Source organism: Manacus vitellinus, unplaced genomic scaffold (genome assembly GCF_001715985.3).
Source record: "Manacus vitellinus isolate BGI_N305 unplaced genomic scaffold, ASM171598v3 scaffold_3_pilon, whole genome shotgun sequence".
NCBI lineage: Eukaryota > Metazoa > Chordata > Aves > Passeriformes > Pipridae > Manacus > Manacus vitellinus.
In genome coordinates, this window is record NW_021940535.1 from 17185739 (window position 1) to 17210259 (window position 24521).

The following is a 24521-nucleotide window of genomic DNA, read 5'->3' on the forward strand; positions in this document are numbered from 1 at the left end:
GGAATATAATTTAAATGTCATAAATGCATATTTTCAGTAAGTAGAATTTAATATGCAACATTTCTTGTAACAGGTCTCTCATTTGGAGAAGAAATTTAATCAGCTTTCGTGCAACAAATCCATTTGAAAACCAGTGTGTCCAAGGGTGTTGCATGTAGTTTCCAAGAACTGGGAAAAGTAATAGGATAGGAAAGGTACCACATTTTCTTCATGAGTCTTTTCACTGTAATGCTCATTACCCTGTAAACTTGATATTAATTCAGATGGAGAATAGTTTATTGTTTAACATCAACTGAGAAATTATTTATCCTGAATTTCTATTATGGTTTTTCTAGGATAATTTAATTTGACATACATCACTGTCTGACACTTCTTTGCCTGCCAGACCACTATAAAATCCAACAACTCAAGTGTATTATTTCTTTTAAGTAATGGACATTTTAGAAGGACAGTAAATACTTTAATATAAGGTTTTGTTACACTAGGATTCAGCAGCTTTGTAATGAGCTTTTGGGGATTTTCAAAAGGTTAACAAGATTTATATTGTGGGATGTTTTTGCATGAAGCTATGAATCACTCCATGATGGCTCTTATTACTTAGAAGCATATTTTTGAATATGCAGTTAAAAATATCACACTTCATAAGTTCTAGGTTGCAGACACTCTGGTGTAATTTTACCTTCTTTGTTTAAATTTTAATGTTTTTAAAAGTGCTATATCAATACAAAAGCCAAGTAGTCTGTAAAACATTTTGCAATGTTTCAATTTTTTATGCAGTTCTATATGTTGGTGTTTTCTTTTTCGTCATGGGGGAAGAAAAGGTTCTCTAAACAGTGGGTTTTTTCTTTGGAGAAACATGAAGATCTTATGTCTCTGTGTTTCTAAACGTGTTTAAATTTGGTATTTTCAACTTAGGAATACCTGCTGTTTTTTCCAGATAAGATGTTTTCAAGAGGGTTAAAAAAAACCAAGATTGGTTTAGATTTCATGAGGAACAGAGAAAACAAATGTGTTATTTTTTTTAGTTTTGCAGCATTTGCTAGTCATTTTCTGAAATACATTTCATTATGTTAATGCTGCTATTTTTTTCCTTTTCTATTTTGTTTTTAATAATCGATCAGTATACTCGGTCCCTTTCTATAGTAATTTTATTTAAACCACAGCTGTTTCTTGTGCTAACTCATCTTTCTGAAACTTATTTCTGGTGGAAGCAGACTGCTGTGTTTGAAATTTTGAGTATAATTCTTAGACTGTGTTACTCTGTTTCACAACTACCATCACTTTAGAAGGAGTGCATAGTGTCAATATAAAAACATAACTGTTAATTTTGCAGGCAAAAACCTTTTAAAGTAGTTAATAAAAGGACACAAAATGTCCTTCTATGTTTTTTAAGTCTTCTTCACTCCCTGCCACAGGAGTTGCAGCCTGCCATTTTATGATCTTCAAAAGTCTGACCACAGACTGCTGTTTAGTTCTTCTGATAACTGTATGTCAGAGCAATGAACTTACACTGCTTCTCCTTTATATTGAGTTCTAGAGAGAGAGAGGGAACTGTAATTTTTTGTGCCAATTGTAAAGCTGTTGGTAAACTACAGGATCGATGCAATCAGGCACTGTTCAGTTATTTCCATATAAACAAAATACCATTGACATTCCCTTACTGCACTTCTAATTGTGTTCTTTAAAAGCATCAGAATTTCTACACTACTTACCATAAAAGAAAATGAATGCTCAAGGAAGTGTGTAAATGTTGCAGCATATGAAGGCCAGACTTTCACTTCTGCTTTGTTCTGTGTCTGAAAATGGTTTAGACTTGTACCAAGCTTGAGTTTATTTCAAGTTTTGAAGAATTTTCTCCTTACATCCCAGTCTGTCTTTCTTACTGAAGAAACCTTTGACTCCATTGCTTGGGCAAACTTGATTTATTTTTTTTTTTCCCTTTGACAAATTACATATTTGTCAAGACTGCTAGTTTTAGTACTTCTGTTTTTTTTACCTGACCATTGCTCAAACCTCAGTCCTTCAACAGGAGGTGTTATTTCAAGATACCTGGTATCTCTTTAAGGAATTCTAGAACTAAAATAACTTGAACTGTTTTATGATCTTGAAAAAAGAAAGAGCTTCAATTATGTGCACATTTCCACAGGCTTTGCTGTTAGTAAGCAATCACCAAATCTACTGTCCATTCTCCAGTGGGAAGGAGTGGAAGATCTGATGGGGACTGGGGAAAGAGCATGTGAACTGATTTGAAAGCTCAAGAAAAAAGCTCAAGGAAAGCAGTACTCTGGATTTTAGAAAAAGGTGATAGTGATCTGAAGTGATTTGTGGAAGTGATTTAAGTGATTTTCTAAATGGCTTCACTGTAACTTATATGTTTTTAAAGATCTATTTTATGTATTTTGATCCATAGTCTGAAAATGGTGTTTTGGCTTCTCACTTTTACTTTGGTAGATTCCCAGGCATTAAAAGAATTATCTAACACAATATCAAGAGAGTAAACATCCATTAACATCCCCATATTCACACAAACAGTAGTCTGCAAAATGAGTCCGGGAGAGGTGGATCGCTGCCTGTTGGGCATTAAATCAGTCTTGCTTTAAAACAAACAGAGGGAGGTGGTTGTGCACGTTAGAGACAGACACTGGGACTCCTTGCCAGAGTGTGTTTTGAATGCAAGTGTACACAAGGGGAGACTGGGCTGCACTTGAAAGAGACATCCATTGGGTGTTGCTACATTTTAGAAAGGCTCAGGCAATCCTTTGGGCTGACAAGTAGGTGGGGATTGTGAGACTTGGTGGAAATTCTCAGATATACTTGCTTTGTTCTTACTCTTCCCTGGGTATCCACTTATGGCTCCTGCTGGAGAACAGCAGCCAGGTGAGCCCTGTGGTTTGAACAGAACTGTTGTACTCAGATATACCATCTTCTCAGAAAAACTTCCATGTGTCGTACAGAGCTATGAGAGGGGAAAATGCATGTAGCATCTACGTGGCTGTATTGGTTAGCACCACGTTTCTAGTTCCATTGCGTATCCTGATATCTTACTGCTTTTTCCATTATAGCTTTGGTCATTCATTTCTTTCTGTATGTTTGTTTTATCTGTAGCTGTTACAAGATTCCATATTGGTGTACACAAGTCCTGTTCATTTCTCAAAGGACAGGATTTCAGACAGCTCTTTATTACATACCGAAACCCCGAACCCTGAACCATTTGCTTCTCTGTGCTCAGAATCTGCCTCTTACAGATTAATTTACAGATGAGCTGTCATGTTCTTCTGAATATTCTTTTTCTCTGATTAATTTTTTCTCATGTTTAGAAATTTGCACATAATGTCAAGCTCAGATTCTTGATGAGATAAATATATGTGTAATATTACTTTAATAGTTAATAGAAATTCAGTGTGTTTTTGAAAAGTGATTGCATTGATTCACAGAGGAGCTCGTTAAAATACATCAAGAACAAGGATAAAGATATTACACTGTATATTATGAGTTTCTTAATGTTGCCTTTTCTTACACATCAGAGACTTTTATAACTTTATTGTAATTATCTGCGCACTCTTCTTTCATGGTGATGTAATCTTTGTCCAAAAGATTGAAAATATTGAAATTTAATGTGTCTTGAAATTCATATTTTAAAATGTAATACTTAAATATTTTATAATATTGCCACTGTTAAAGCACGTAACAGTACAACAGTCCTGGATTAAATAATCCTGACTCTGTGTACTTCCAGAAACATACATACACATGTTTCTGAAATACTGAAAACCACATGATGGTTTCAGTAGACATCACTACTTCTATCTGTTAGTCCCTTTCTCTCACTCTACAAATTTTTTCTTATAAGCATTGTCACTTTTATATTTTAAAATTTAGGAAAGAAATGACATGTTCTCAAAGATTTTATTTAGCACATAGGCAGGATTTACATGTTTATGAAAAAGAGTCTGACTAGTCTATGTTATCTGTGCTCCATCCTTCTGCTTATTCAACGATCACATGAACCTAGTTTAAAAGTTGAGAAACTCAATTGTGAAGTGTTTCCCTATTTTATAAGGAAGCATAAGAAGAAAATGCCATGGTATTATTTGGAAGAAGAGGGAAGGACAAGAAAAGAAAAGGAAAGAGGAGAAGCAAAATAAAGGAGGGAAAATAAAATACTGTGAACTGACAGCAAGATTAATGAGAAGAAATGAAACCTAAGCCTTGTATGGCACAGATAGTTTTATCTTTCCTGGCACAAACATGCATGAAAACTTTACATGCTTTTACTTGTAGTTATTTTGTGTAGTTTAAAATGCTTGAACAAAATACGAATTGGGTGTTAATTTTGTCAGGGAAGTGTCCTTTAATTGTAGCTTGGTTGCTTTTTTTTTATCTCAAGTCATCAAGTAAAAATCATCTAGTGTTATCAGACTGGGTCCATACAAAGCTAGGCTACTTCATCAACCTACTGTGCACCTGTCAGTCCTAATCCTGATGCATTTGCCTTAGTTGATCTCTCTGAAGCCAACCCACTTCAGTGTCCTTAGATGCTTGCATACTTCAATGTCAAAAAAAACCCCAAACCAATGAAGTGCTGTTCCCTTGCTGCTCTGTTTTCAATAAACATGAAGTATGAGAAAAGGCAAGACATATAAAATTTTTGCAACCAAGTAAGTTAATGACAATTCAGAGATTGCTAAGATGTTCTCCTACTGCTACTATTTTGATTAGCTGCACAGTGAAATATTGTGTAGAGAAAATTTTCTGAGAGATTCTCCTCTGAGCGGTTTCGGAATGTAAAATAACTTTTTGTCATGAGAGGAAGTGTCTTTGTAACTGTAGAAACAGCAATCCTCTGACATCCTAGAACTGCTGATTTACCTTTTGCCTTGCAACTAAGCGACAGCCTGTTGCTGAGGGTGAAAAATAAATGTTTACACTCCCCAAAAGAGTGTGAGCAATGTAATCAGCCTCTGAGGAGCAAGGACTGATTGCCTGTGTGGTCATAGCAGCTTTCATCACCAATGGATCTAGCCATCAGCCGGAGCTACTGTGGTATAAAGCACTAATAGTAATAACAGGAATGCAAATGCCAGCCTTGAGTGTAACAGGGAAGATCCCAAGCTAGGAAAAATAGAGTAATTCTCAGGGCACAGCTGGGGGAATTTAATGCAGTGCCTCTAAGGTTGTTGTGAGTACAGAGAACAGGCACTCTTTCAGTGTGTTTTGTGGTCCTATGCTGTCACTCTGAGATTCTGTCACGATTTGTATACAGCTCGTTGCAGCAGGAAACACTATCCTCCCGCCTGGCTGGCTGGCTACCATCTCCAGTCTTTCTGGAAGAAACAACTTATGACTCTCTTCAGTTGTACTAAAAAAAGGAGAGGTTTTTTGTATCCCTTCCTTGACTACTGTTGGTGGATACTAGTGGAGAAGTAGGAAAAAACCCATAGAACTGAGATGAAAACAAATGAATTGTCCCATTGTTTTTATAGTTCTTTATATACTGACATTCAGATAACACTGCATATCTGAGAACAGGTTTACCTTCACAATCACCCATTAGGAGTCTTTGTCTGGGCCCATAATAAAAAAATTTGGAGGGATTCTCCTTGCCTATGCTTATAGTTTAGCTCAGTGAGCAGTTCATTTGCTAAAACTTTTTCTACTTCTATAAAACAAACCTTTAAAGAGCTTCTGAGGAAGTCTTTTGACTTGTTGACTGCTCAAATGCCAGTTATTGCTACGATGTGCTTTATGAAATTCTCGATGATTCCTTTGCTTATGTTGACAAGAAGAGCTCTAGGCCCTGCTTATTAGTCACTCTTGACTCTGAAATAGGGCCTGTGTTTTCAGTCATGGTTCATCCCAGTAGGCTGTACTGCTTCCTGCCTTAATTATAGCCATTTTAGCAGTAGCTGGAGGGAGAGAGAGGTGCTTCTCTTACAAGTAGGGACCTCAGACAAAATTACATTATCATCCTTTATCAAAGATTTTGGTTTGACAAGATCAAGAGTAGATGTAGGAGATTTCAACTGTGTTCTTTGTTGGGGGGAGAAAAAAAGAAAAAAAAGCCTTTGAGAAATCCAGGCAAGATATGTTAGAAAAAATGGAGTTGAATAAATTTAACATAAAAAGGTGAATGGTAATTTAAGACATATCTGCTGTGCCACAGTGTAGAAAGTACAAGAAAAGGAGACAAAATATGAGACCTCTCAGTGGTAGTTCCTTACAACTTAATCCTTGTCTAGAAAAATTTGAATGTGAAATGTCCCTGGTGACTGAAGAGAATTTGTGAAATAAAGTGCAAACTTGTTAAATTAAATAAACTGTAGCTAACATGAGAGTCAGAATAGTGAGACAAATTTCAGAGGGAACTGAAAGGAAAAGAGAGGGTGCTGGGTTAGCCTTTGTGAACTCTGCCTGGGCAAATTCCAAATGATGGAAGAGGTAATAGAATCAGTTTCTTCTCATAGTTTAAATGTGTCTAGAATCATATTTCAAAATCCCACAGATGCTTTGCAAACACAGAAATTGGAAAATATGTTTTAATTTTTTTTTTTTTAAGTTATGAAGGGGTTTAGAGTTCTTTGTTAAAGTTAAAATTCTGTAAGCCCTGTGCGACACCCTATCTGAATCCTTGGGAAACAAGTTTTACCATTGTAGTGAATGTATGGTTTTTGATTAAAATGAGAGGTAAAACAAGTCCTTATAGGCTAAAAGACGGCAAAGATGACCTTTAATATCAAAGATAAATTTAGGTGAAAAAGTATAGAAATTTTTGCCTAATGAAATTGAACAGCCTGGATTATGAATCACTGATCTCAAGGACTAATAGCAAGACCTGAGTAACTGAGGATATAACTGACTTTTTTAAATGAGGTCAAGAATTGCGTGGTGTCAGTGGTCTGCTCAAGAAACCAACAAAGCAAGGATCTATTTATGAGTGAATTATAGAAATGTCTGTATTTTTAACACATATATTGCACATGCTTGACTTTTGCATTTATGTAAAGATGCAATATTATCCATGAAGGGAGATAACTGACGTGTGAAGGAAGACAAGGGAGAGTAGCTTTGTACTGAACCAGGTACATTGTCTGAGATTATACAAAGTATAGAGGAAGGGTGGGTTATAGTGCACAGTTCCTCTTCGTGCATGAAGAGTGAAGAGGATAAGTTCAGTTCAGATCTTACAGAGCAGTTCTGTGCAGCTCCCAGTGAGTCTTGTCAAAACAATCCAGTCTCTTCCTCTGGGCTTAAATTTATGAAGTCAAGAGAATATAAAAGTGTTTGATTTATTAAAAAAAAAAATCATATTCTGTTCTTTTTTTTTTAATTGCCTAGTGTTCTCTGGGTTACTTTCACTATTCTATTTTAAACCTGATTATCCTCCTACAAGTGATATTCTCTTGCCGTATTACCTGCATTTAGAGTTAGTTTTTAATTTTACCAAGAAAATCAAGTCTGAACTAGAGTAGATCTATAACGCCAGAAGTAAGTAAGTAGGGGCAAATTCTGTAGGTAACTTACCTGCCCTGTGCATTGATTCCATGATGCTAGGTAGTTTCTCACACAAATTCATGTTACTGATGTCCAGCTGAATACAGTGAGTAGAAGGAATGGACTTGTAACTGCAAATATCAGGTGAGCTTGTATTCCCAGCAGAAAAAAAGGTATGCATTTACATTTAAAATTAAATAACATCTTGATAAAAGCTATAATGCTATCAGGGACTAACACAGGATAACAGTATTTAGTACTAACTATAATTAAGTTTCCTGAATGTGTCCTTGGTTGGAAATGTTCCACTTAATGGAAGTCTTAGGACAAAACTTTCAGAAACAGCAATATTATGATAGATCTGGAGACTGAAATCCAAAGTTATCTTGAATCATTTTTATCTAGAAATTACTGACTTAGTATTCACTTATTTACTAATATGTTACTTTACTGAGTGAAATGTATGTAAAATTAACTCTTAGGTTGATTAAAACAGCAGAATCTTGCTATGATTAAAACCACCGTGGGTATCAGTCATCAAATGTCTGGAATTTGCTATTTTCTATATGCAAGTTAGACAGCTATTTTGTATTTGAATTTTGCTACATATAATATAAATTCTTTAAATATGGAATGTGATCTGTGATGTATCATTTCTACAGCATTTAGTTTTGCTGCCAAGAAAGAGAAAGTGGGCTATATTTAGTTTTACAAATTTATCAACTAGTGGTATCTCCATTTCTTCTATACCAAGGAATAAATAAATTATGACCACTTAGACCAAATCATGCAGCTTTAGTATTGTTCATTATCTACACCAGACCCGAGTGTCCATGCTCCTGTGATAAAATTAGCATCTCTGATACTCTGCTGTAACGACAAGTAGAGAAAGGCAGTAGGTAGCAAAAGCGGAACTGCTAAGCATGCCCACATAAGAATGTCACACTTAGGTAACAGAGTGTCCCTCAGGTCAGCCTACGATAAGAGCAAAGTCAAACAAGGCTGAATCCTTGATGTTTTGTGTTTTAAGTATCTGAAAATTGTTCACGACCAGCCTCGACCTACAAGACCTCAAATGATCATATGAGCAAGGCAATAAATCGGTGGTAACTTGCCCAGGGGCCCATGTTGTAGTTGTGATGTTGTGAAAGTTGCATCTAGTGTTAGCCTGTCCACATAGATCTGCCTACTTGTTCAGGCTTCTCAGACGGAAAAATTTATATTTACTTGTACCGAAGGGGAACAATGGTGGCTGAATGGGCATGGCTGAAAGGTTCTGCATCGTATCAGTGCAGTCCAGTGGAGATGCACGGGAATACCACAGCATCAGGAGAGCTGGGGAACCACTTGCTTTCCAAAACTCCACACCTGAGCAAGATTTTGGCAAAGCCAACACTTTGTAGTCCTGCAGTATTTGCCAAACATCCAGGACGTGGCCTCCTGTTGTGGGACAGACTGATTCACCTTCCTGACAGAAATCAAAAATGGAATTTAGTGGGCATAGCAGAAAACCGTTTCTGTAGGAAAAGACACTTCAAAAATTATGATATCCAGAGGAATGGACAGCAGCTTTCGCAATGTCTACGTGCTTCAACCTGGACTAGCACAATTTTACAACCAGGCCATACAAAAGCAAACTTTCAAGTCATGTCAAGTGCCCAGGATTACCAAAAAGAAGAAAAAAAGTGTAAAGGTAACTGGCATTATCATGCAGAGCACAGCAAATGCTGTATTAAAAAAATCCAAAAACCTCAAGCAAAACCAAGTTGTTATGTCATTGTTTATTATCAGGGATTTGACCATTGGTAAAAGCATTATTATGGGGAGGGGTGTTTTCTTGTTACCAACTTTTTTTTTTTCATCAGGATAATTGTGATTTTTAGTTTTCCTTTCTATTTAATTTAGTAGCTTAGTGACAAGCCCTGATGACAATGTGATGAGTACTTACTGGGGGTTTCTGTGTGATACCTAATACAAAATAATACCTGTTCTTTTAGAGCTTTTAAAAAGTATTCATCTTTCTCTTTATGGTCTTGGTAAGCTGATCAAAAATCTTTTCTGAACCTGGCCTTTTTTAATGAAGCATATCTTTGATACATGAAAAATGCAAAGGCAAGAGAAAACATTCTTTTACTACTTTCAGTGTATTCATCTCTCACCTGTGACTGTGTTGTTTACCGTCTTTCTTATTATTAGCCATCCCCAAAGCCTCAATAAGTGCATGTACAGAACTTAAATGGAACTTGTTGTTAGGATTATTCTTTGCCTTACTAGTCAGGAGAATAAACCATTTTCTTTCATGTAGGTTGTTTTGTTCTCATCAGTGCAGCATTGAAGGAATTCCTTTTCAGAATCACAGTTGCTTAGGTATTAGCACGAATTTAGTGCTTAAGTTATTTTTATTCCTTTTTAAACTTGGATAAATAGTTCTTCATTGTTCTTTGCCTAAAAAATAATTACTGCATATTGGGGGGGGGGGGGGATTACAAGTTGTTTTCTTTTACTTAAGTCTTGCGTCACTCCAGGAAGAAAGATTACAGTGTCAGGCAGGATATCACCTCATGAAAAAGTTAAACTGGTCTAAGTACCTGATTTCTTTAGATTTAGTTGTGCTTTACCTCAGAATGCCTCTTTGCTAACAGATGTCAGGTGTTGATCGCTTTAACGTCTTACTAAGGGCTGTCAGGAGGCTTCCAAACCCAGACAGTCCCATCCAGGAGTCTGTTAATTATGTTGTGTCAAGCTAAATTAGCCTGCTTTCTGCTTGGTTTTATTTTTGAACAAATAAAACTTTTCACCTTGAAGTTTTCACGAGGAGTTGGGGTAGGGAATGACTCAGAAAAGGTACATGTTATAAGTATGGGTGGTTACTTTCTCAAGAGATAAGCTCTGTAATTAACTGATGTCTGCTGACAGGGTCTTCCAATTATGATATATGGGGAGGCTTAACAAATTGGGTTGTCTGGGTCACAGGTCTATAATTACTCTTAGTAATATTTGCTCAGAGACCATCTCAAAAGTTGTCAAACACTATTCAAGAATTTCGTTAGCCCGCATGTCGGCAGACCTCTCAAGGAGCAAACAATTTCTGAAAGACCATGTGCTACCTACATGTTGTGAATACTGCAAGAAAAAGCAAGCACAAAGCCTCGAGGAGTCCTGATAAGGAAAGAGCAATCTCCTTTCTCTTTTAACCAAATTTATTCAAGATGTCGAAAATATTTTGAGGGATAACTGGAATTGTAGTGAATCTGAACATTTACATATAAACTATGACATTCTTTGTTATCCAAACAGACTATTGAAGTGTTTCATTAAAAGGTGCATCACACTGGCACATTATGAGTCACATACAAATTTATTGGCATGTCATAACCGAAGTACAGTGAGTGAGTTTTGTGAGAGGAGCAGTTTTAGAGAAATAAGTAACTTAGTACATGTGGAGAAGAGAGGTGTGCTGCTGTCTAAGTGAGGTTTTCCTTGGTTTATACCAGGGGCAGCTAGTTTGAATCTTACCGCATCTGTTGCAAACCCAAAGAAATTATTTTATGCTGGAAGGATTTGGCTCTTTTTCCTTCAATTGTATCACTTGCTATAATAAATGTAGCATAGACAAAATGGCGATTTATAAAATCTTCAGTTCCACTGAGACATATTTCAGGAACTGTCAATTGCTGTTATAACTTTTCAACGCTGGAATTCCGTAATTCTACCTGCTTTATGATTTAGTCACAAATAGCGTTTTCAAACTAAGATAAACACTATAAAGACTTAATTTTCTGGTTTTGTAAATACTTGTTATTACTTTTGATTCTGATGTTTGAAGTTTTCTTAGTTTAATGTCTAACAATAAGTTTGCATAGTCACATTTTTGAGGGACCATTTTGAGTCTTTGATCATAGTATGTAAAGTGAATGAATAAGGTGATGCAAATACATATGTTAAAAAGAGATGGTAACTCGTGTGGGCATGGAGATAGCTGTATGTGACAAATTATGTGTGTTGCAAAGGCTACATTAGTATTTCTGCTCAAAAGCTGTTACAGTTTTCAATACATTTTCCTTACAATGTGAAAAGACCTGTCTAGGATGTGGCCCATGTTATGAAAGCACAGATTTGTGTTCTCTGGGAAAAGCAGTGGTCTAATTTTTTTTTCCCAAAACCATCATCAGAGGTGGCTGAGAGAATGCAGGCAACAAGAAAATCTATAAATAGGAAATATAACAGTTATTTTGTAATGTGTAAAAATTTGTATTACAAAATCAGGAACTGATAATACAAGTGTACAAAACTGTGAAGAGTTCAGAAAGGTATGTTTAATCTTTGCAACTACATGTTCAAATGTGCAAAATTTTTTTACCAAATACTGGATTTTTATTTATCTCTATTCACACGTGAAGTGTGAACACAACCAACGTAAGAGCCTTCCTTTTGGTCCTTTAGTAGTGGCACTCTGCCCTGACTAATTTGAATGCTCTGCAATGCTTCCCACGTACTGACATTGCCAAATCTTTTAGAAGTAGCATGTAGGGGCCCTAAGTGCTGCACTGAGATACTCAGGACTCTGGCCCAGGGATGCACAGTTTGGAAAAGGTCAGGAGAATAGGACTCCTGCGGGTAATATGCCACCTGCGCATCACACAGGTAGCTGAGGTGCACAGCGGAGTGGATTTCACTGAACAGTTCTTCTTTTCTGTGTCAGGCAGTTGCTTGGGCTGTAGCATCCAGAGGATCCTCCACAGGATTGCTGGCTTTCCTTAACATATCTATGGGTTCATTTTGGTGGGTTTCGTAACCAAGTTAAGAAGAGAACTGCAGCTTAGTGGGGTGTTTAATTGTTTGTAATTAAAAGTCTTAGTCATAACTGTAAAACAGGAGTTGATGAAGAGCTGAATGGTCTAGTGTAAAGTAGTCTCTTCTGCAGACACCTCTTTTCAGGCATTCTCAGCCTGATTTCTGCCCACCCAGTGTAACATCACTGACTGCGCTGCACTTACTTCTGATTTACACCAGGGTGAGTATATAAAAACCTTTGGGGCATTCAAGGCCCATGTTTAACAAGTAATTTCTGCCTTTTTTAGTACAATGAACTGACATCTCAGACTGTGAGAAGTTTGAGCTCTGGATCCTTTGCTGTCACAGTATCAAAGTTTCTGTTTTATCACTGGCCTGTTTGCTTGAATTGAAGATTTTATTCTGATGGTTATTAATTTCCATGTGTTCACATAATCAGGCACTTGTGAACTAATAAAATTCCAAGTGCAATACTATATTGCTGAAGGCAATGAAAGCTCAACATGACACGAAGACTCTAATATTCAAACTGTAATACAAGACAAAGAAAAACTATTAATATTATTCTACTCCATTTTCAGACTTTTGATAAAGACCCTGTCTGACTCTCTTTTATCAGACAATTCAAAGGAATACATGACAGGGACCTGCAGGATTGGACCCTAAGAAATTAAAATATTTTAGGATTATTTCAGTTTTAATAAGGATGTTAAGACTTTGCAAAGTTCTTGCAAGGATGATCAATGAACTGACTCGTTTCCAAGAGAACAACAATCTGCAGTGCTATAAACCTCTATAATGTTAGCACTTTACAGGTAAGGAACCCACATTCCCTGACAGTGTTTATCATTCTTTTTTTTGTTGTTGGAAAAGGTTTCCATCCATTTTCTTTTTCTCCTTGTCCTTCACAGTTTCATATAATTTAATTTCCTTGCAGTATTACAGTAACTCTTGACAAAAATAGAACATGACACATTTCTAAGCATTATTGACATAGCAATAGAAAATAAGAAATTTTTGAGGGATTTATTTTGGAACAGAGAGTAAGTCACAGGCTGTGCCATGTTGATGTACTATTTCCTCAGGTGCCATCCTGGCTGGAACAGCTCTGCCAACACACAGTCTCAGTTCTGTTTAGTTTTTCAGTAACAAACCTAAATCAAATCGGGGTAAAAAACCAAGAGAAGAGAAAATTTGTGGGAATTTTGACTCTGCTGGCAAAACAAGTCTACATGGGGGAGAAATTCCCAATAAAAATTTAAAGCCTAGTTCCCTAAGGCTTTTCAGCGTGGTGTAGAAATATTCAGGTATTCTGCTCTGCCAACCTGTGAAACACAGCCTCACCTCTGTGCAAGCTCTAACATAAATTCCTGTTAGCTGCACAGGAGATAGTTTTGTGGTAAAGGAACAACCCATGTACTTGCACTTGCAGAATGTTTTCTCTCTGAGGAGTGTGGAGAAGTAAGGTCAGCAAGCTGTGTGCATTACATTTGTATGTGCTACACTATTACCAACCGATCACCTAAATGGGCATGGTTTGGGGGTTTCTGTGCAAACAACTATTGCAGAATTTCTTACGAAACACAGGCATTTTTTATGAAGTGTTGAACATCCATTCATGAAAAATCACATCCCGCCTGAAACATGCTTTTTATCACAAAGTCACTGTTTGTAAAATCTAGATGATGGGCCTGAGCTAAAATGAAAAATTAACTTTTTCGTTGCTTTTTCACATTGTATTTCATGGTGGTATTTGTTGAGTTAGATAATGGTAAGTGAATGAGGGTTCATTTGGGTTTTACTTCTGGAATTTCAGTAACTATTAGTGCTCTTAATGAAGTAAAATGTTACTTTAAATTGTTAGAGTCTTAGAAGAATAAGTTCGTTTGGAAGCAACTTTATTGACTTCAGTAGGATTGATCTTGGTAGAGTTCATTTTGACTTACCAAATATATTATTATTTTCTGAGCAAGTTAATAAGAAATGTGTGTTAAAGATGCTTCTTTTATAGTTAGAGGGGGAAAAAAATCCAATCATCAATTTAAACTTCTCTGATCTTCGAAAGCACATGGTAATAATTAGGCACTGATTGGCAACCTTCTTATTCAGATAGGTTAATTACAGTTGTACGTTGGAAGGGAAAATGTTTCTCTGTTGGCTCTTTGCATTAGTCTCAAATATTCAGGATATCAGATAGGGAGAAGTATGTACATGTCATGCCCAGTTCTTACCTATTGCTCTGAACTTTTTAGGACCATTTAGGTGTATGTTCATCAAAGTTGTTTGATGTATACTTAAGATCATAGAAGAAAAAGGGCCAAGTTACGTGGTAATTTTGGCAGTCCTTTAGTTTAAAATGAGCGAAATAAGAAAACTAAGATCTCATTATGAAATCAGTAATAATTCTGCTTCCCAGTAATAAGAACAGCTATTAGAAAGGGTTACTGTCTTGTTACTGACTTCAGAAGTTTTACCGTATTTTAGCTGTGCTGTAAAGAAAAAGCACATTTTGCCTGGAAAAAAAATAGCAGTTAATATAAGTTAAAAATAAAATAATTTATTTTAGATCAAAAAATAATGGCTTATTAAAGAAGGTATATTGACCATATTGAGGTTTAGGGTGCATTAAGCAATTAAAAGATCATACAGTTTTTGTTGTAGTGGCATTGACATGTTCATAGGTGAGCCAAATTGAGCAGAAACCCTCCTTCTTCTGCTGCGTCTGTTGTCAAAAAAGATACTCTTCTAAAAGTACTCTGTTACTGAAACAGAAAAGATAACAAAGCAAAATAGCAAAGCAATTAGCTTATTGATAATATATAAGCAGTGTTCTTTTTCCTGATTATATTATTTTGAATTTTCCCACCTGTTGAACTCAATAGAAATTACTTCTTGAAATGACTGAAGTTCAGCAAAGCTTCTTTCTCATAAATGCATTACCAGGCAGTGGGGTGGATTGTGTACGTGTGGAAGGCTGGGGAGATTCATGCGTGTAATTCTGTAAAACAAAATCAATAAAGCTGATGACAGATTAAGTTGCTAAATTTTGTAAAACTAGACTACTGTTCGGGTCATCAGCACAGCACTATTGGATTTTCTATGGTTTAATGCTGAAAAACAGGATTATTGATTTTAGGATTTTCAGCGTATCCCCTCTGGGAGTTCTTAAGCAGTCTTTATAATTCTTCACACTTAAGTTGACAACTACAGTGACATAACTGTGTCCTCGCCTTAGTAATCATTTTCTAATCATATTGGAAAAGACTGGAAATGGTTTATAAAATGATTATTCCGGACAAACAGGGGAACAGGAGGGTTGTCGGGATGTCGCTTCTTTGTCTGGTGGTCATTGCTACCTGCCTGCCATCTTCCCTTGGAATTAACTTACAGTCACAGATTAAGACCTTTGACTGTCATAAATCTGCTTCCCAATATGTTTGACTGGCAGGGGAGTTCACAAGCCGTCCCAATATAAATAGGATTTTAGCACATCAGGTGCCGCTCCGAAGTAAAACGGGCTGTTTTGCAGTCGACTTTGTTGGTGTATATTCATCGCTCCTCTCCCGACCCATGTGTATGCATGCCTGCGTGTGTATGCATGTGTGTGTGTACGTAAAGTAGAAGCTGAGATAGGCTAACAAAATGAACTACTGTATGCAAGAAATATATGAAGTGCACCCAGCTGCTGGTAGCAATTGCTACATGCAGTCCACTGATTATTGCACATATATTGAAGAGAATCAGGGTTACAGCAGTTGTGATGCTCAGGTCCTGCACAGTAACAACATATATATGGAACAGGCCTGGGCGGTGAATCAGCCTTATACCTGTAGTTACCCTGGAAACGTGTTTAAAAGCGAGTACTCTGACATGGACATGGCCCTGAATCAGTACAACCAACCTGAATATTTCACAGAAGAAAAACCTACTTTTTCTCAAGTGCAGTCGCCATCGTACTCTCAGAAGAAAGGTAGGGGCATTTTATTTAAATAACAAAAAAAAATAATCTCTGTTTTTGTTTTTGTTTTGCTTTAAACTTACAGTTGCATCAGTTGGCTCAGATGCATCTTTGAATGTGAAGGCTGCCTGTTCAAAATTGAAAGCAGCAGTAATGTAGGTTGCTAGGTGATCGTAAGGTTTTCTGTGAGCGATGAGGATTTCCAAGCACTTTTTCTTAATCTATAAGAGACATTTGCAAATACATTGCTTGTTTTCTTCTTTCTGGGGCTATTAAGTTTGTTTGCTATTCACCAGTGAGCTAGATAAGAAAGTTTCTCTTCTGAAATGTCGTCATTATATATTCTATGTCTTAAAGCTGTGTTTCTGGTTACATACAAACAGTATAAGTCCTCGTTTTCAGTAAATGTGAACTCTGTTTACTCAACAACTCAGGCAAAAGGTTTTGAAAATAGAACTGTAAATATGTAGGGGGAAATGAGTTACTGTCTTCTAAGTGAAAACCATGTAGTTTCTGATTATGCAAAGCAAAAAAGACTGAGAATTCAAGAATATACCTGTGTAAGAAAGACTACTCTGCATGCAGAAAGTTGATATAATCAATATGTTTGTGAAGGGCAATTAGAGTGCAATGTCTGCTCCCTCTCAGGGTTAAATTGTTTTAGAATTTACTCTTTTGCCTTCAAGTAAGTAAAGGGGATTTAAAAAGAGCCCCAAAATACCAACAAACACTTAGAAATGTTTTCGGTGTGTTTTTTTCTGAACTCAGCCAAACTGACGCATACAGAGTATATGTCTTCCGTGTTTCTTTAAAATCACATTATTAAAGAATAAAAATAAACTGTCTATTATACCACAATAATCTTTTTTTTCTGTTAAGACCAGATTTTCTGCATGCAGTTGTCCAAAAACCAGATGAATCTGATGTAATTAGGTGGATAGGGAAAACACCATTTACTACTTTTAAGGTAGCTTTGTAGTGAAAAGTAGACTGTGTAATTTTATTAACTACATGGAAAACTGAAATATTTTCCTTTGGGCAGGCAATATTCATTAGTACTTGGTGCAATAAATCTGTATGGTCGGTAGAAAAATGTCTTAATTTTATACTTCAAACAGCATCATATTTCATAATAAGGAAATGGTTTTTTAAATCGTTTTCTGGGAAGCTGTAACAACATCATCAAATTGTAGACTAAATGTAGTTGTGGATAATGCATGTTTTTATGTTTTGCAACATTTTTGGTGCTTTTTAAGTCTATCTGCTGTTGTGTTTTGTATAAATGAATTCACGGCTCTTTGTAGACTTTTCCTATGTCTTATTTTCAGTTAAAGAAAAAGTTTATCTCAGGATTAACTTAGAAAAAATAAAGATTTGTTAATGCAAAGTCAGTGAAGGAATATATTTTTCGTAAGTTTAAAGGTTATAAATAATAATCGATAGACTTAGGTCAGAGCTTTAAGTTTTTTCGGTACTCAGACATCTGACATCTGCTCTGTTTAAAGTTTTCGTACTTGTTTGGTTGAAAGAGTACAGAGTTGTTCTTAAAAACTGTGTGTCTGCCTTTGTTTCCTACCACCTCCGTTTCACTAAGAAATGGTGGTGAATTTTGGAGGAAGCTGAATCTCAAGCAGGCTTTTAATTGATCATTCACAGAGGCAGAGCAATGTGCTTTGGGATTTTTTAGATCCTTATTACTGTGATAATCAATAAAAAGTTGCCTCCCTTCTGTCAAACCTTTGCAAATGCTGAGTGTGTTAAGCAGAAGAGACCTAAACTGCGTGGAACATGTGCCTTTTTTTTTTTTAATTTCCATCTTTTAACCAAGCTATCGTAAAACTAACGAATCTTTTAATCCTGTCCTAAGAACAGAAGGCTTTTCACAGGGCATGTGTGTCTGTATTGATCCAGAATTGATTGGGGGGGCAAGGCAGTTTGTTAGAGAAGCCTTGGTAATAGCCCATTAAAACAAAATTAAGTCCCAAAGCAGGTGTTCATGAGGAGTCTTGATTGTTGCAGTTGGTATTTTTGTTAGTCCCTTGAAATTTGTCGTAATCTCAATAATATGCTGTTCAAATCAGATTGTACTTTACAGCAGCACACGGACTCCTCTTCTATCAAAACTTTTGCAAGTTACTAAATGGTTGAAGTCTTGTTTCCCCTCTGAGAAGAAGAAAAAATCAACATTTTATATGCTGAAAAGCTTTTCATTTATAAAGGAGTATTTAATTACTTCTCTATCTTTATGTTCCTTCAAAAGAATTCAGAAAATAACTTGAAAAACAAGAAACCAAGACCCCCAAAATGTGTCACTAAAGGAAAAAAAAAGTATTTAGAAAGTAAAGCTAGTTATTGTAAAATATAAGAAAGCTACTTCAGTTATTACAGTACATTAAAAACTATTATTTCCCGACTGTCTGTCAGAAATTCTGATGAAAGAATTGACTTTGAAAGAAAAGAATTGTAGTCCAGAAAATCATGAGGTGGAGGTGTAGTTTTAGCTTTGCATCTGCTTGTTGCTCCATTACCTTTTGTGCTCTAATGCATGCTGTTAAAAGGTGGTAGCACAACATTTGTGCAAGAGCTTACTGTTTTATTGAGGAAACTCTTTTGGACCTGATCCTACCCTAGGAAACAGGCAGCCAGAAACACTTTGTTTTCTGCTGTTTTCTGCATAATGCTGTGAAATCTGATAAGCAGAACAGGGCTCATCATGGTGAGAACGAGATGCTATTCTCAGTTTTGTCCCAGAGAGCTTAAACTGGAATATTTTTCGTCTCTTACGGTACTTCCAGCCACAGTGAGCTTGCAGTGCTGCATGCTGGGTGGGTGATGCTCTGGGTGAGCCTGTGCCACCCCACCCTTGTGCAGAGGCTGAGCAGAGAGGCAAAAATGTCCCTGGATCTCCTCACACCACCCGTACTGTGAGGAGAAGTGCCCAGTGACAGGGTAGAGATAATGCAGTTAGGAAAGTGCAAAAGAAATATGTACAGGAGTCCGGAAACCTCAGTCTCGCCACATTTGGTGTGTGCACAGTGTTTTGGACATTTGGACAACGTGGGGAACAGGTCTGCAAAGTTAAAACGGGATGAGAGTTGGCTTTTGCTTTCCTTTGAATGGTCATTTCCCGGGCAAAGTTAATGAACGATGCCTGCAGGTGTCTATGAAGTCAGGTTTTAACTTCGGGTTCTGTGGGAGTGGACAGCAGTAAGCAAAGGCTGCTCCCCACACCGAGGGTCTGCAGGTGGGAATTCTCGAGTCGGGCTGTAGCAGCGCCGGCTCCTCAGCCCTGCATCTCACTTTGCTTCCCAGATACCAGGTGGGGTTAATGCCGTCTTTTGTAGGGCTGTTGGTATGGTGGGAGAAAGGGTCTTTTAAGGTTATTTTTGTTGTTGTTGTTGTTATAATTGTAATTGTCGTAATTATTTCTCCTTATATTTTTTCAGGCAATTTATGTGCAGCTGAGAATGCGTACTGTGTGAGTGCTAGAGTATGTGCCTGAATTTAGTCCAAACTGCGTTCTCAGCGGTGTGAAAATATTAGGGTACTTTCTGAATAGCTAAGAAAATGGAACACGGAGGTTGTGTCAAAATGTCACTTCATCAGTGCAGGGAGTATGTGTACATGTAATCAACTTACAGAAACACTGAGCATTTGTCGTCTTGGCCTTTGTGGCAGAGCAGCTCCAAGAATGTTGACAATTATTTGAAGCTTAAAAATGTTAATTTTGCTCTTGACCACCACTCTAAGGAGATAGCACTGGTAAGAAAAATTGAATAATTCAGCAAATCATTATGCGTTTAGAATTATATGTTTCTTTTGTAATAAAGTCGATGGGAACATGTTTTCTTCTATTTTACAGTACCTTTCCATAAACAGATGAAGGATGGGAAAGTGAACTAAGTCATACTTCTCTTTGTTCAGTGAGACTTAGATTTCTAAATAAATCGCTTTCTTGCAGTACAAAACTTTGTTGATAAAACATTTAAATTTGGGTGGGACAGGGGGAAATGGCATGGTCTGACTTACAGTGGTGTATTTTTTACCTGTAGTTGTTAATGGCTGCAAGTACAGTACTGATTGCAGCAGTTAAGTGATAACACAGTTTGAGCTAAAATGTTTTCATCACATCTATGCAAAAAGCACTGTTGCTGATAAGGTTTCTGAATCAGCCCAAAGAACACAGTTAGTACATTGAAAAGTCATTAAGGGAAAAGGGGCTATAAAAATGTTTCAGATTCGATCTTTGCAGAATCTCTTGCCAAATTTTAGTAATTCCATAAATCAAAGAATGCCAACAAAGATCAAAATTGAGGAAAAGCAAGCCAGCTAGCTAACAAGACGTATATGAACCTGTTCAACAATATTCTCAGAGAAATAAGCCATTTTTCTCAGTGGGAGTAATTTAAAGGAAGCGGGAAACAAGGATCAGTGTATCAGCCCAGCCTTTCAGATCAATACTGATAAGAGCACAAACAAGAGTGGAGTATGCTTTTTCTCTCTCAGCTCTATGCTTTCACCATCAGTCTACTTAAGCTTTTTGTACACAAGTATGTCAAGGATGATATCTGGATGGTCCTTGTAATTTTTTATAATTTGCAAAGAGTTCAAGGTGACTATGGAAGCAGTAAAACAGCAATATGAATTTTCATTTCAGTTTTAATACAACTGGGGATTCTCAAGGTAGTAATTACTTTCATCTTTTTAATTTTTGTACTGCAGTGTCTAGTAAGTGAATACCAGCTTACTGATAAGTCCTAAACTCCTCATTTTAGTGTGTGGTCTGTAGGCATGCAAACCATAACAGATGGGGGAAAGAAAGATTTCAGGGAATATATTTTAATTAATAACTCTGGTAGTATACGGGCGAAATTAAAATACTGAATAATGGTCTTAAAACACAAGTGTCTTTGTGCAATAGCTGCAAATGGCGTTTTCTGCCTACAATGTGTAAGTCTGTGGTGGATCAGGAACAAGCTAGTAAGGAACATCTGGTATACAGGCATAATTTGTTTGCATTAGTGTTACTCACATCCCTGTTTAACAGTCAAGTATGGTTTGGTTCTAATATTTTTTTAAGGTGTGAGTTAATTCCCTAACCCAATATCACGTTATCTGTACAGACAGAGACATGGCAATATAAAGTCTGTGCAATGATGCTTTAACAAAACAGAAATTGGTTCTTTACTTTTCTCAAAACATGCTGCCTTTTTTTTTTTTTTTTTCTGGTAATGTGTGCCAGGTACAGAGGAAAAAGAAAACCAACCACTATAATTTTTCATGGTTTGTTTTAGTTTAAATAGATTTCTTTGCCCTGTCACATGGATGAATAGCCACCAAGTGTCTCATTGGTGTCTCTCTAACCTCTTACGCTGTGCAGGGTCACATATGCTGCTTTAAGGTGTCGTTCCTGCAAATGGTGATTCAAGAGTGTATCCATACAGTATTAATGAAAGAGTACCTCAGATGACTGCGTAGGTTAGCAGATCTCCTTCTGTCCTTATGTCTACTTGAGGCAAACTCATTGCGTGTTTTCCTATCGAAGGGAATTGTTCCTTGCTGTACCTCTAGAAAGCTACAGTTACAATTTTAAAAGGTATTGTAAATCGCCATCATGATTGACTATAGTGGATTATATGACATACTCATCTAGATAGGTTCAACTGGTCCTGCTGAGTACTTAGCTTTGCCAAGACAGTAAGATTAGGCAGAGTGGCAGGTGGGAGTCTGGGGAGCAAAGATGTTGCTTTAGGCTGCAGAGGAAACACCAGGCACGGCAGATCAAGATCATTCATTGTTATTCTCCGCTCAAAGCAAAGATCCAAGATGGGCATTGGGATAAACATTGTCAAGTATGACTTGACAGACAGTTAACTTTCAGGATCATACAGGATGCTCCAAATGATGGTCCATGAGGATGCTGAAATGCAGCAGACAGAGGCTTGAAAGAGCAAGGAATGATGTTGGTTGTTATTGTACAGTTCAATGAGGTTGATGTTGCTCTTGAATGGTTCCTCATAGCTATTTACTTAGCAGGTTTTGACCAAGAAATAAAGGATGAAATATGAACACCAGAAGTAGGAACCTACCCAATGTTCCCATGAGATTTCTTATCAGACATTCTTCTTTCGCAGGAGAACACCTGAGTTACTCTGTCCAGCATCTGCTTTCCCATGTAGGATTTTTTATTTTTGGTTCAGAGTTATGCACACATGAAGCAAAAGTACTTGCCAATGTGAGAGACAAGTTCCTATTAGTGGTGCAAGGAGTGAGACAAGCCTGTTGCTCTGCTTTTTCCTCAAACCATTTAACAGATAACTCTGCTGTCATCCACAGCTTCCTCAAGAATCTCCATTTGCACTATTCATTTCTTTCATGCTGGTACCATGTTTAGAAAAACAGTGTTGAATTTCTTCCTGCTGAGACTGTTTCTAACTCTGAGAAGCAGCAAAAATGCACTGAGGCTGCTTATCTACACATCTTTCAAATGAAATTGCATAGAATTTATACGGAGGTTATACAGAATATTTGCCACTACTAGAAATTATTTGCAGTGGACATTCCAGTTTGTAAGAACTGAATATAAATCCCCTTATTCCTTTTAGAGTGATATCTGTTTGTCTGAATTATATCTTTTAAAAATTGAACCTACTGAAGGTTCAATTTTCCTGCTTTCTAGCTGTTTCTGACCCCATTAGCTGTTGGAAAGAGTGTTAAAAATATACAAAAGTGTAGATCTGTAATAGAAAGAAAAGATATATGTATTGCACACTTTTATTGTCAGTGATTTCTTGGGATAAGGTTTTTCTATTCATGTTTCCTGTTGAATCGGTACAAGAGTTCCAAATGTGTGCTTCCCTGGTGACAGGGGTGCAGTCCTGCAAAAGTACTGAACATAATATTTAAGTAGCTTAAGTAGGTGGCACTTAGCACTTCTGATGCAGGAAAACAGGGAGTGGTTTCATGTGAGGATACCATTTTTAATCTCTGACTAGGAGTGCTTATAGGAGATTGTCTTTTCTGCCAGACTGGAAACTGTTTCCTGGGTTGGATAAAGTCCTGAAACTCCAAGAAGGAGGTGGACAGCAGTGGTCATGTGCATGAGCTACTGTATATATTTAAGGAAGTGGTTTAGACAAGTGGTCTTCTGCTCCTCCAGCAGAACAAAGTTGCCATTACGTGAGCAGTACTAACCAGATTATATACTTAATGGAATATCAAGACATTTAATTCAGAAGCAATTCTTAAGAAAGCAAACCAGGGATACTGAATTTTGGATGACGTAGTGTATGCTACATAAAGTCTGCATTTCATGAATAGCAGTAGCCAGCAATAACAAGAAGCCATCGATCTTTGTGAGAAATTTAGGGGAAAATTCTGCATCCCTTTGCTGCCTCTTCTGCCTCCTCTATCAGCTCTATGATGTGTATGTGTTGCATGTGCAGAGGCAGGTGTGAGCAAAGTGGGGGCAGGATGAAGATAATAGCCTCTGCTAATCCCCCACTGGCATAATGTCCATTAGGAGTCAGTGATGTAAATTGGAGTCGAAACCCTGCTGTCTCTCAACCCTCAAGGTCACAGAACCAGCTCCACATGGCCACCAGTCTATCCAAGCATAACCTGTTCATCCTGGAGAAATGCAACCTGAATGTAAATCTGATCTCTTGCTGTATTTTAGACAGGTATGGTACATCAGTAAGATCTAAGCTCATTCCCCCACTCCCCTTTCAGATGCCAGTATCAGCAGACCTGAGAAGCCCATACCTAGGCATGGCTTCAGAGTGCTACTACTTCCTGGCTTTACAAAAGAGGGATATATGTTCCTCTATAATTTGAGGTTCTCATAATTATGCTCAAACTAGGCCATACAAATATTTTCTGCCTTCTTTACTTTCACCTAATCTATTCACCAGCCTCCATAATGTTTAAATGTTTTAAGCTCAGTTAATTTCAACTGTTTTCTCTCTGATTTGGGCTTTCCTTTCTGGAGAACCTCTGGAAGTATAGTCTTAGGAAGGCACTTTAATTTAAGCTGTCTGTTACTGATCTGATGCTCTGGCATGTTAGTTGCAGGAAGATGATGGCCACCCCTCTTGCAGCATCCTCCAAAAGCCTTCTGCTGCCCTGAGTCTTGTTGCTGGTTGCCTTCCTTGTGACCGGTGTCGCAAGGCCCCAAGCTGTATGGAACTGTACTGGTGTGGGGGCTGCATAAAGACAGCAAACTTGAAGTCTGGCCTAATGTGTGGTGCTACAGATGGGTTCAGCAAACCAGTGGCAA

The 24521-nt window shown here is 37.2% G+C and overlaps 1 protein-coding gene across 4 annotated transcripts in view; it reads left to right on the top strand.

Moving 5' to 3' along the window:
- Positions 1-24521, top strand: part of THRB (thyroid hormone receptor beta) — a 161174-nt gene that overhangs the window by 111863 nt on the left and 24790 nt on the right. For 2 of the 4 annotated variants that reach the window (XM_008923720.4, XM_018075749.3), the window contains exon 1: positions 15909-16255. The exons of the other annotated variants lie outside the window; for them this stretch is intronic. In XM_008923720.4, coding sequence (XP_008921968.1) covers positions 15928-16255 — 328 coding nt within the window. In that variant the 5' untranslated portion in view covers positions 15909-15927. Of the gene's footprint in view, positions 1-15908; positions 16256-24521 lie in introns of those variants that run through there. 4 annotated transcript variants of the gene reach the window in all.